The sequence below is a fragment of the Dendropsophus ebraccatus genome, chromosome 2, assembly GCF_027789765.1.
Source record: "Dendropsophus ebraccatus isolate aDenEbr1 chromosome 2, aDenEbr1.pat, whole genome shotgun sequence".
Taxonomy (NCBI): domain Eukaryota; kingdom Metazoa; phylum Chordata; class Amphibia; order Anura; family Hylidae; genus Dendropsophus; species Dendropsophus ebraccatus.
Window position 1 is genome coordinate 218,468,838 of NC_091455.1, and position 14,375 is coordinate 218,483,212.

Genomic DNA, 14,375 nt, shown 5'->3' on the forward strand with positions numbered 1-14,375 from the left:
CCAGACACTGAGGGAAGTGGTACTGTGCAGTCTATACATACATACAGACACTGAGGGAAGTGGTACTGTGCAGTGTATATACATACAGACACTGAGGGAAGTGGTACTGTGCAGTGTATATACATCCAGACACTGAGGGAAGTGGTACTGTGCAGTGTATATACATACAGACACTGAGGGAAGTGGTGCTGTGCAGTGTATATACATACAGACACTGAGGGAAGTGGTACTGTGCAGTCTATACATACCCCCCCCCCCCTCGCACCCCACACGCACTGACTACCGCACCTGGCCGCCATCACAACAGACACACTACCAATCCCCCGCCCAGGCCACGGTCCCCCCACACACATTACTGGCCGGCCGCCACCCCTGCCGTCCCTCCGGTTGTACTCACCCACTATCTAAGCTTGGTGCCGCTGGGGTGAACTTGAAGAACCGCCGGGTGAGGAGAGGCGGGAGAGAGGCGCTGGAGGAGTGTGGCACCTCTGCGGCCGTCCGTCCAATGAATGACGGACGTGCTGGATGACGTCACTGGAGAAGCGTGTCCCCAGTGTGCGGAGACACGCTTCGGTGCAGCGTGCGGAAGGCGGTCATTGTCCTTAAAGAGACAGCGCGCCGCCGCCGGGGCCAGTCGCAAATGGCGCCCAGATTAATAAATCTGGGCGCCATTTGCAAGATGTCAGTTGCATTGGCGACCATTTTGGTCGCCATCTGGAGCCCTGCAGTATATACAGATTATCCATACAACCAGCATAGCGTACACTATATACAGTATATACATACAGCCAGCATAGCGTACAGTATATACACATACCTACAACCAGCACAGCGCACACTATATACAATATATACACATACATACAACCAGCATAGCACACAGTATATACACATTATACATACAACCAGCATAGCGCACACTATATACACCTTATACATACAGCCAGCATAGCGCACACTATATACAGTATATACACATACATACAACCAGCATAGCACACAGTATATACAGATTATCCATACAACCAGCATAGCATACAGTATATACACATTATACATACAACCAGCATAGCGCACACTATATACACCTTATACATACAGCCAGCATAGCGTACAGTATATACAGATTATCCATACAACCAGCATAGCGTAGAGTATATACACATTATACATACAACCAGCACAGCGCACACTATATACAGTATATACACACAGGCTTTGGTGGCGGCACAGTTGGGGGCTCCTCTTATAATGTGGACGTTACATTGTGGAGCCCCAGTGCATGTCCTAGAAGGCAGAGCGATATAACATATAATCCTCCAGCTGTCCTCCATGTAGACGAGCGCCATCAGCCATCATGAATCCTCAGTAGCCGCCATCTCCATCTCACGGTCTGTGTATATGTTCCCATCTACACCTATAGTATCCAGAGATCCTCCCCGCGTCACATCACACTGCTACAGTCTAGGTTTCGTTGGTCCGCACCTCTCCCAGTGTCAGGTCCCACCACGCCTGTCCGCACCTCTCCCAGTGTCAGGCCCCGTCCCGCCGGGTCCCGTCCCGCCGGTCCGCACCTCTCCCAGTGTCAGGTCCCACCTCGCTGGTCCGCACCTCTCCCAGTGTCGGGCCCCACCACGCCTGTCCGCACATCTCCCAGTGTTGGGTCCCGTCCCGCCGGGTCCCGTCCCGCCGGTCCGCACCTCTCCCAGGGTCAGGCCCCACCACGCCGGTCCGCACCTCTCCCAGTGTCAGGTCCCACCACGCCGGTCCGCACCTCTCCCAGTGTCAGGTCCCACCACGCCTGTCCGCACCTCTCCCAGTGTCAGGTCCCACCACGCCGGTCCGCACCTCTCCCAGTGTCAGGTCCCACCACGCCGGTCCGCACCTCTCCCAGTGTCAGGTCCCACCACGCTGGTCCGCACCTCTCCCAGTGTCAGGTCCCACCACGCCGGTCCGCACCTCTCCCAGCGTTGGGTCCCGTCCCGCCGGTCCGCACCTCTCCCAGGGTCGGGCCCCACCACACCGGTCCGTACCTCTCCCAGTGTCAGGTCCCAATCCGACGGTTCGCACCTCTGCCAGTGTTGGGCCCCGGACCTCTCCCAGTGTTGGGCCCCGCCAGTCCGCATCTCTCCCAGTGTCGGGTCCCACCACCCCGGTCCGCACCTCTCCCAGTGTCAGGTCCCACCACGCTGGTCCGCACCTTTCCCAGTGTCGGGTCCCACCACCCGGTCCGCACATCTCCCAGTGTCGGTTCACACCAGGTCACTGTGCGCCATTTGGAGCCTCACGCTGTGTCAGGTCACGAGGTGGGGCTTGGAGTCTCGCCCCGTGTCGGCTCATGCGGTGGGGGTTGGAGTCTCATCCTGTGTTGGGTCACACGGTGGGGGTGGAGCCTCGCCCTCTGCCGGGTCACACGGTGGGGGTGGAGCCTCGCCCTCTGCCGGGTCACACGGTTGGGGTGGAGCCTCGCCCTCTGCCGGGTCACACGGTGGGGGTGGAAGTCTCGCCCCGTGTCGGGTCACACGGTGGGGGTGGAAGTCTCGCCCCGTGTCGGGTCACACGGTGGGGGTGGGAGTCTCGCCCCGTGTCGGGTCACACGGTGGGGGTGGGAGTCTCGCCCCGTGTCGGGTCACACGGTGGGGGTGGGAGTCTCGCACTGTGTTAGGTCACACGGTGGGGGTGGGAGTCTCGCCCCGTGTCGGGTCACACCGCACTAGTCTGTGTCACGTCTTGTCATTTGGGGTCTGGTGACTAGAAATGATGTATGGCTGCCCCTTCTCTGCTCCGGCACTGGCCCCCACCCGTGTAACCTCACGATACAATTATTATTGCTGGGAGTGAGCGCGGTTACAGCCCTTCTTGAACACGTCTGCTGTGGCCCTGCTCTGGTTGTAGGGGTCCCCCACTGTGGTTGTAGGGGTCCCGCGCTGTGCGGGCAATGGGCTGGGACACTTTGCAGCTGGAGTGCAGCCTCTCGCCCGTGTGGATCCTCTGATGTCGGACCAGGTTGTGCTTCTTGTAAAAACTTCCCCCACACACCAGGCAAGAAAAGGGCCGCTGGCCACTGTGGATGCCCTTGTGCCGCTCCAGGTTGGGCTTCTGTATGAAAGTGTCTCCACAGACGTTGCAGCGGAATGGCCGCTCCCCGGTGTGGATCTTCTGGTGGCGGCTCAGGTACTTTCTGCTATTGAATCCTTTGCCGCAGTCGGCACATTTGAAGGGGCGCTCTCCTGGCACGCCGCTGTGGCTTCTCCGATGGGCCTGCAGATGTGGCTGCGCCACAAAGCTCCTGCGGCACTGATCACAGGAGAAGGGCTTCTCACCACCCGCGCAGCTGGCATTCTGATGGGCACGCTGGTGGGTGAGGAGATGGGACCGGCAGGCAAACCCCTTGCCACAATCTGGGCAGCTGTACGGCCGCTCGGTGGAGTGGATAAGCTCCTGGTGCCGCAGCAGAGCCTTCCTGTGGGCAAACCTCTGCGGGCACTGGTCGCAGGGGAAGGGGGTGTCGCCCGTGTGTCTACGCCGGTGGGTCACCAGGTGCTGCTTACGACTAAAACTTTTCCCGCAATCAGAACAGGTGAAAGGCCTCTCGCCGGTGTGGATGCGGCAGTGCGTGATCAGGTCGGCCTTGCGGTTGAAGCTCTTGCCGCACATGTCACAGGAGAAGGGGCGCTCCCCCGTGTGCAGCCGCTGGTGCGTCTGGTAGTTCCCTTTATGGTTGAACTGGATCCCACAATATTCACAAGAGAACAACTTCTCCCCCGTGTGGATGCGCTTGTGTCCCACCAGGTGGTGGCGGTAGTGGAATCGCTTGCCGCATATCTCACAGGGGTAGGGGCGCTCTCCCCGATGCGTACGCTGGTGGCTGGTCAGGTGGGACTTCCGGATGAAGCTGCGGTAACAGTCAGAGCAGGAGTATGGCCGGTCCGCAGGGAGGCGGGAGCTCGCTCTGTGGACCAGGCTGTTGCCATTGAGGTCCGGCCTCAGAAGATGGTGCGGCGGGGGGTCAAGTGGAGGAGCGGGAGACCCCCGAAAATCATTATCTGCCACAGAGAAGATGGGGGGAGGGGGATGTTACTGACATCGGAGGACAGAGAAGATGGGGAAGGCGTTACTGACATCGGAGGACAGAGAAGAATGGGGGGCTTACTGACATCGGAGGACAGAGAAGATGGAGGGGGTTACTGACATCGGAGGACAGAGAAGATGGAGGGGGTTACTGACATCGGAGGACAGAGAAGATGGGGGGGGGTTACTGACATCGGAGGACAGAGAAGAATGGGGGGCTTACTGACATCGGAGGACAGAGAAGATGGAGGGGGTTACTGACATCGGAGGACAGAGAAGATGGGGGGGGTTACTGACATCGGAGGACAGAGAAGATGGGGGGAGGGGGATGTTACTGACATCTGAGGAGAGAGAAGATGGAGGGGGGGGGTTACTGACATCGGAGGACAGAAGATGGGGGGGGGGGGGGGCGTTACTGACAGAAGATGGGGGGGGCCTTACCGACAGAGAAGATGGGGGACCCCTAAGCATGGATACTGAATAAACAGTGTACAGACATCACATGCTTACAGGAAGTGAGGGGGAAGTGGGGCTCAGTACAAGGATAAACCTCCCCACCCCGGCACCAGCTGGAGTAACTCACCAACATAGCTGCCTCCCGTCAGGTCCGACCTCGCGGGGGGCGAATGCTCCTCAATTACTTCTTCTTTTATAATAAGGTTCAACCTAGGCCTCCCTGAGCGAGAGAAACATATACTGATAGTCCTGGTGCCATCACCCCCTACCCTTTACACCAAGCCCATCTCATCACCCCCAACCCCATCCCGTCATTACCCCCAACCCCTCCACACCAACCCCATCCCGTCATTACCCCCAACCCCTCCACACCAACCCCATCCAGTCATTACCCACAACCCCTCCACACCAACCCCATCCCATCATTACCCCCAACCCCTCCACACTAATCCTATCACAACCCTTCCACACCAACCCTATTCCTTCACATTAATCCAATCCCATCACCACCCAACCCCTCCACACCAACCCCATCCAGTCACTACCCCCAACCCCATTCCATCACCACTCAACCCCTCCACACCAACCCCATCCTATCACCACCTCCATCCCATCACTACCCAACCCCATCCAGTCATCTCCCCCAACCCCTCCACACTAACCCCATCCAGTCACTACCCCCAACCCCATTCCATCACCACTCAACCCCTCCACACCAACCCCATCCTATCACCACCTCCATCCCATCACTACCCAACCCCATCCAGTCATCTCCCCCAACCCCTCCACACTAACCCCATCTAGTCACCACCCCCAACCCCTCCAAACCAACCCCATCATCTCCCCCAACCCCTACACACTAAGCCCATCCAGTCACCACCCCCAACCCCATTCCATCACCACCCAACCTCTCCACACTAACCCCATCTCATCACCAACCCCATCCCATGACCACCTCCAACCGCTCCACACCAACCCCATTCCGTCACCACATAAGCCGTGGCCAACCCCCAACCCCTCCACACTAATGCCATCCCATCACCACCCCTCCACACCAACCCCATTCCGTCACCACATAAGCCGTGGCCAACCCCCAACCCTTTCACACTAACCTCATCCCATCACCACCCCAAACCCCTCCATACCAACCCCATTCCGTCACTACCACCCCTAACCCCTCCACACCTCCAACCTATCAGCCCCATCCTGACAACACCCAACAAATCCACACCAGCCCCATCTCATCACCACCCCCAGATCATATCCTCATCACCCAACCCCTCCACACCAACTAGGGCTGGGCGGTATACCGCAAAAATACCGATACCGTCACTGGCGTCGGTTAACCGACCTCAACTTAGCCAGGACGGTATCTGCGGTATTTTTGCTTTTCTATCTCCCTGTTAGAGTGCCCCCTCACTGCGCCCATCCTGTGAGAGCGCCCCCCGCACACACGCACGCCGCCTGGCATTAGCGCTGTACATTATGTGCAGGGGCGCTAATATCAGAGCGGGAGGTGGTGGAGGAGCAGCAGTGTAAGAAGGCCCCGCCCCCCGCAAGTCCCGTCCAAGCGCCCGCCCTCCTTACCCGTCCGGTCCCGTCTGAGGCTCCTCACCTGTCCGATACCACCCCACCCCCAGCGGTCCAGTCCCGTCCGATGCCCCCCACTGGTCCCGTCCTGTCCGAGGCCCCCCACCTCTCCCCTCCGAGGCTCCTCCCCCACACACCCGGCCGGCGAACACTGCCCATGTTTCCTGTGTGTGCAGGGACGCCGGCGTGTCAGAGCTGGAGGAGCAGCATTTTGGGGCGGCTGTCCTGTACTTCCCTAAGTAACAGTACAGGAGTGTAGCATAGGAGGAATGAATGGGCTGCAGCAGGCAGGATAAGTTATAGGAGACATCCTGCTGCAGCCCATTCATTCCTCCTATGCTACAGCCCTGTACCGTTACTAAGGGAACTACATTTCCCTGTATAGTAATACACCCCTATCCGCCCCCTGTATAGTAATACACCCCTATCCGCCCCCTGTATAGTCATACACCCCTATCCCCCCCCCTGTATAGTCATACACCCCTGTCCACCCCCCCCCGTATAGTCATACACCCCTATCCGCCGCCCTGTATAGTCATACACCCCTGTCCCCCCCCCCCCGCTGTATAGTCATACACCCCTGTCCCCCCCCCGTATAGTCATACACCCCTGCCCCCCCCCCCTGTATAGTCATACACCCCGATCCCCCCCCCTGTATAGTCATACACCCCTGTCCACCCCCCCCCCGTATAGTCATACACCCCTATCCGCCGCCCTGTATAGTCATACACCCCTGTCCCCCCCCCCCGCTGTATAGTCATACACCCCTGTCCCCCCCCCTGTATAGTCATACACCCCTGCCCCCCCCCCCCTGTATAGTCATACACCCCTGTCCCCCCCCCCTGTATAGTCATACACCCCTGTCCCCCCCCCCCTGTATAGTCATACACCCCTGTCCCCCCCCCCCTGTATAGTCATACACCCCTGTCCCCCCCCCCCTGTATAGTCATACACCCCTGTCCCCCCCCCCTGTATAGTCATACACCCCTGTCCCCCCCCCCCCCCCTGTATAGTCATACACCCCTGTCCCCCCCCCCTGTATAGTCATACACCCCTGTCCCCCCCCCCCCCTGTATAGTCATACACCCCTATCCGCCGCCTTGTATAGTCATACACCCCTGTCCCCCCCCCCTGTATAGTCATACACCCCTATCCCCCCCCTGTATAGTCATACACCCCTATCCCCCCCTGTATAGTCATACACCCCTATCCCCCCTGTATAGTCATACACCCCTGTCCCCCCCCCCTGTATAGTCATACACCCCTGTCCCCCCCCTGTATAGTCATACACCCCTGTCCCCCCCCTGTATAGTCATACACCCCCTGTCCCCCCCCCGCTGTATAGTCATACACCCCCGTCCCCCCCTGTATAGTCATACACCCCCGTCCCCCCCTGTATAGTCATACACCCCTGTCCCCCCCCTGTATAGTCATACACCCCTGTCCCCCCCCTGTATAGTCATACACCCCTGTCCCCCCCCCCCCCTGTATAGTCATACACCCCTGTCCCCCCCCTGTATAGTCATACACCCCCATCCCCCCCCTGTATAGTCATACACCCCCGTCCCCCCCCCTGTATAGTCATACACCCCTGTCCCCCCCCCCTGTATAGTCATACACCCCTGTCCCCCCCCTGTATAGTCATACACCCCTGTCCCCCCCCCCCCCCTGTATAGTCATACACCCCCATCCCCCCCTGTATAGTCATACACCCCTGTCCCCCCCCCGCTGTATAGTCATACACCCCCATCCCCCCCCCACTGTATAGTCATACACCCCTATCCGCCCCCTGTATAGTCATATACCCCTATCCCTCCTGTATAGTCATACACCCCTGTCCACCCCCCGCCTGTATAGTCATACACCCCTGTCCACCCCCCGCCTGTATAGTCATACACCCCTGTCCACCCCCCCTGTATAGTCATACACCCCTATCCGCCCCCTGTATAGTTATACACCCCTGTCCGCCACCCCTGTATAGTCATGCTTAGTGAGTTTTTTTACTTTTTTGATATTGACAGTTTTTCATAGCAAGTGGGTGTGGTTTGCAAAAAGGGGCGTGTCATAATTATCGTTCAGTTATCGTTACCGCCGCTACATGTGCGATTAACCGCGATATTGATTTTGGCCCATATCGCCCAGCCCTAACACCAACCCTTTTCTGTCATCACCCCCAACCCCTCCACTACAACACCATCCAGTCATCACCTCGTCTCCTCACAAATCCCCCCCAAAAACACACACACACACACACACTCCCTTGCCTCTCACCATCTTGTGACTCTTGGGGTCTCACTCTTCTCCTTCTCCTCACTCGGGATCTCCCATTTGATTGGTGGTCCTCCCGATGAGTCAGGAGTCCTAAGGGGGCAAATGAACAATCACTTACTGACTGTTTCCCCTCTCTGGCTGACCCTGACTAGAGGGGGGGGGGGGGGGGGGGGGGAGGTGGACTAATAACCTGACGTATAACTGCAGTTGCCAGTAGAGTAACAAGTCACTATGGCTGCTCTACATCGGTACAGGAACACGTGAGATCTCACCCACAGACGTCACCAGCTCCAGGTTATCCATCATCACCTCCTGATGTAAGAGCCGCTGCCGGCCGTCCAGACGATCCCATTCCCCCTCCGAGAAATACACCGCCACCTCATCAAACGTCACCGGGGCTACCACCTGTGTGTCAGAGGAAGGTGGCATCACACATGTAATACAGACACTATCCATGTAATATCACACATGTAATACAGACACTATCCATGTAATATCACACATGTAATACAGACCCCTCCATGTAATATCACACATGTAATACAGACACTATCCATGTAATATCACACATGTAATACAGACCCCTCCATGTAATATCACACATGTAATACAGACACTATCCATGTAATATCACACATGTAATACAGACACTATCCATGTAATATCACACATGTAATACAGACACTATCCATGTAATATCACACATGTAATACAGACACTATCCATGTAATATCACACATGTAATACAGACACTATCCATGTAATATCACACATGTAATACAGACACTATCCATGTAATATCACACATGTAATACAGACACTATCCATGTAATATCACTCATGTAATACAGACACTATCCATGTAATATCACACATGTAATACAGACCCCTCATGTTATATCACACATGTAATCCAGACCCCTCATGTAATATCACACATGTAATACAGACACTATCCATGTAATATCACTCATGTAATACAGACACTATCCATGTAATATCACACATGTAATACAGACACTATCCATGTAATATCACACATGTAATACAGACCCCTCCATGTAATATCACTCATGTAATACAGACACTATCCATGTAATATCACACATGTAATACAGACACTATCCATGTAATATCACACATGTAATACAGACCCCTCCATGTAATATCACACATGTAATACAAACACTATCCATGTAATATCACACATGTAATACAGACCCCTCATGTTATATCACACATGTAATACAGACACTATCCATGCAATATCACACATGTAATACAGACACTATCCATGAAATATCACACATGTAATACAGACACTATATGTAATATCACACATGTAATACAGACACTATCCATGTAATATCACACATGTAATACAGACACTATCCATGTAATATCACACATGTAATACAGACACTATCCATGTAATAACACACATGTAATACAGACAATATCCATGTAATATCACACATGTAATACAGACACTATCCATGTAATATCACACATGTAATACAGACACTATCCATGTAATATCACACATGTAATACAGACACTATCCATGTAATATCACACATGTAATACAGACCCCTCCATGTAATATCACACGTGTAATACAGACACTATCCATGTAATATCACACATGTAATACAGACACTATCCATGTAATACAGACACTATCCATGTAATATCACACATGTAACACAGACCCCTCCATGTAATATCACACATGTAATACAGACACTATCCATGTAATATCACACATGTAATACAGACACTATATGTAATATCACACATGTAATACAGACACAATCCATCTAATATCACACTTGTAATACAGACACTATCCATGTAATATCACACATGTAATACAGACACAATCCATCTAATATCACACTTGTAATACAGACACTATCCATGTAATATCACACATGTAATACAGACCCCTCCATGTAATATCACACATGTAATACAGACCCCTCCATGTAATATCACACATGTAATACAGACACTATCCATGTAATATCACACATGTAATACAGACACTATCCATGTAATATCACACATGTAATACAGACACTATCCATGTAATATCACACACATAATACAGACACTATCCATGTAATATCACACATGTAATACAGACACTATCCATGTAATATCACACATGTAATACAGACACTATCCATGTAATATCACACATGTAATACAGACCCCTCCATGTAATATCACACATGTAATACAGACACTATCCATGTAATATCACACATGTAATACAGACACTATCCATGTAATATCACACATGTAATACAGACACTATCCATGTAATATCACACATGTAATACAGACACTATCCATGTAATATCACACATGTAATACAGACCCCTCCATGTAATATCACACATGTAATACAGACACTATCCATGTAATATCACACATGTAATACAGACACTATCCATGTAATATCACACATGTAATACAGACACTATCCATGTAATATCACACATGTAATACAGACCCCTCCATGTAATATCACACATGTAATACAGACACTATCCATGTAATATCACACATGTAATACAGACCCCTCCATGTAATATCACACATGTAATACAAACACTATCCATGTAATATCACACATGTAATACAGACCCCTCCATGTAATATCACACATGTAATACAGACACTATCCATGTAATATCACACATGTAATACAGGCACTATCCATGTAATATCACACATGTAATACAGACACTATCCATGTAATATCACACATGTAATACAGACACTATCCATGTAATATCACACATGTAATACAGACACTATCCATGTAATATCACACATGTAATACAGACACTATCCATGTAATATCACACATGTAATACAGACCCCTCCATGTAATATCACACATGTAATACAGACACTATCCATGTAATATCACACATGTAATACAGACACTATCCATGTAATATCACACATGTAATACAGACACTATCCATGTAATATCACACATGTAATGCAGACCCCTCCATGTAATATCACACATGTAATACAGACACTATCCATGTAATATCACACATGTAATACAGACCCCTCCATGTAATATCACACATGTAATACAGACACTATCCATGTAATATCACACATGTAATACAGACCCCTCCATGTAATATCACACATGTAATACAGACCCCTCCATGTAATATCACACATGTAATACAGACCCCTCCATGTAATATCACACATGTAATACAGACACTATCCATGTAATATCACACATGTAATACAGACACTATCCATGTAATATCACACATGTAATACAGACCCCTCCATGTAATATCACACATGTAATACAGACACTATCCATGTAATATCACACATGTAATACAGACCCCTCCATGTAATATCACACATGTAATACAGACACTATCCATGTAATATCACACATGTAATACAGACCCCTCCATGTAATATCACACATGTAATACAGACCCCTCCATGTAATATCACACATGTAATACAGACCCCTCCATGTAATATCACACATGTAATACAGACACTATCCATGTAATATCACACATGTAATACAGATACTATCCATGTAATATCACACATGTAATACAGACCCCTCCATGTAATATCACACATGTAATACAGACCCCTCCATGTAATATCACACATGTAATACAGACCCCTCCATGTAATATCACACATGTAATACAGACACTATCCATGTAATATCACACATGTAATACAGACACTATCCATGTAATATCACACATGTTATACAGACACTATCCATATAATATCAGACATGTAATACAGACACTTTCCATGTAATATCACACATGTAATACAGACCCCTCCATGTAATATCACACATGTAATACAGACACTATCCATGTAATATCACACATGTAATACAGACACTATCCATGTAATATCACACATGTAATACAGACACTATCCATGTAATATCACACATGTAATACAGACCCCTCCATGTAATATCACACATGTAATACAGACACTATCCATGTAATATCACACATGTAATACAGACACTATCCATGTAATATCACACATGTAATACAGACACTATCCATGTAATATCACACATGTAATACAGACACTATCCATGTAATATCACACACGTAATACAGACACTATCCATGTAATATCACACATGTAATACAGACACTATCCATGTAATATCACACATGTAATACAGACACTATCCATGTAATATCACACATGTAATACAGACACTATCCATGTAATATCACACATGTAATACAGACCCTCCTCACACATCCCCGTTGTGGCTCCGCCCCTCTCACCTCCGCCCGCCCCGGTGCCGCCATCTTCCCGGTAAGGAGACAACAGAGAGTTTCTCGGCTCCGGTCGGCTCCAGAGGCAAAGCATTATGGGAAAGTGGGTGGAGTCCGTGACAGGTAGCCACACCCACAACAAATCTTCTGACCTGTCACTGAGAGGACACGCCTCCCCACGTTTTCCTCACTCTCTCTCTAACAGCCATTGGCCGCGCGGTAGACCCCTCCCTTGTTATGACGCCAACTCCTTTGGACACGCCCCTCCTGCAGTACGAGAGAATAGGCGGGCGGAGAGATGGGCGGGGTTCTTGCCGATAACTTCCGGGAGGCGTGTCCTACTAGATTAGTGCTGTCACGTGCTGTCAGGAGGGACGGATGTTTCCGGGAGAGCGATGGCTGCAAGCGGCTGAGGGAGGAACCACAGCTACTACTACTACTACTCCCATCATCTACTACAGGAGGAGTCACAGCGACTACTACTACTACTACTACTACTACTACTCCCATCATCTACTACAGGAGGAGCCACAGCTACTACTACTACTACTACTACTACTACTACTCCCATCATCTACTACAGGAGGAACCACAGCTACTACTACTACTACTACTACTACTACTACTACTACTACTACTACTACTACCATCATCTACTACAGGAGGAGCCACAGCTACTACTACTACTACTACTACTACTACTACTACTACTACTACTACTACTACCATCATCTACTACAGGAGGAGCCACAGCTACTACTACTACTACTACTACTACTCCCATCATCTACTACAGGAGGAGCCACAGCTACTACTACTACTACTACTCCCATCATCTACTACAGGAGGAGCCACAGCTACTACTACTACTCCCATCATCTACTACAGGAGGAGCCACAGCTACTACTACTACTACTCCCATCATCTACTACAGGAGGAGCCACAGCTACTACTACTACTCCCATCATCTACTACAGGAGGAACCACAGCTACTACTACTACTACTACTACTACTCCCATCATCTACTACAGGAGGAGCCACAGCTACTACTACTACTACTACTCCCATCATCTACTACAGGAGGAGCCACAGCTACTACTACTACTCCCATCATCTACTACAGGAGGAGCCACAGCTACTACTACTACTACTCCCATCATCTACTACAGGAGGAGCCACAGCTACTACTACTACTCCCATCATCTACTACAGGAGGAGCCACAGCTACTACTACTACTCCCATCATCTACTACAGGAGGAACCACAGCTACTACTACTACTACTACTACTACCATCATCTACTACAGGAGGAGCCACAGCTACTACTACTACTACTACTCCCATCATCTACTACAGGAGGAACCACAGCTACTACTACTACTACTCCCATCATCTACTACAGGAGGAACCACAGCTACTACTACTACTACTACTACTACTCCCATCATCTACTACAGGAGGAACCACAGCTACTACTACTACTACTACTCCCATCATCTACTATAGGAGGAGCCACAGCTACTACTATTACTACTACTCCAATCATCTACTACAGGAGGAGCCACAGCTGCTACTACTACTACTACTACTACTACTACTCCCATCATCTACTACAGGAGGAACCACAGCTACTACTACTACTACTCCCATCA

At 50.8% G+C, this 14,375-nt stretch overlaps 1 protein-coding gene across 3 annotated transcripts; it reads right to left on the reverse strand.

The window, feature by feature from the left end:
* Window positions 1-678: 678 nt before the first annotated feature.
* LOC138784075 (zinc finger protein 154-like) lies at window positions 679-12,815 on the reverse strand. 3 transcript variants are annotated; one of them, XR_011361790.1, is made up of 6 exons: window positions 12,732-12,809; window positions 8,661-8,793; window positions 8,389-8,478; window positions 4,655-4,747; window positions 1,575-4,046; window positions 679-1,522 (listed from the first exon to the last, which is right to left on the reverse strand). XR_011361790.1 is itself a non-coding variant. In XM_069959580.1 (5 exons), the coding sequence occupies exons 2-5, from the start codon at window positions 8,738-8,740 to the stop codon at window positions 2,848-2,850; spliced, it is 1,425 nt and encodes a 474-aa protein (XP_069815681.1). In that variant the 5' UTR covers window positions 8,741-8,793; window positions 12,732-12,815; the 3' UTR covers window positions 679-2,847. The 3 variants fall into 3 exon arrangements, 2 of the variants coding, with proteins under 2 accessions (XP_069815681.1, XP_069815680.1); XM_069959580.1 differs by having other exon boundaries at window positions 679-4,046; window positions 8,698-8,793; window positions 12,732-12,815; XM_069959579.1 differs by having other exon boundaries at window positions 679-4,046.
* Between the last annotated feature and the right edge of the window lie 1,560 nt (window positions 12,816-14,375).

What these genes read in the sequence shown, in the direction of transcription:
- LOC138784075 (XM_069959579.1), bottom strand. Translation starts at nt 12,755, where the DNA reads ATGGCGGCACCGGGGCGGGCGGAG. An exon ending in ACCCCAAGAGTCACAAGATG is followed by an intron (nt 4,748 to 8,388) that starts GTGAGAGGCAAG and finishes TCTCTCGCTCAG; the next exon opens with GGAGGCCTAGGTTGAACCTT. An exon ending in GACGGGAGGCAGCTATGTTG is followed by an intron (nt 4,047 to 4,654) that starts GTGAGTTACTCC and finishes TCTCTGTGGCAG; the next exon opens with ATAATGATTTTCGGGGGTCT.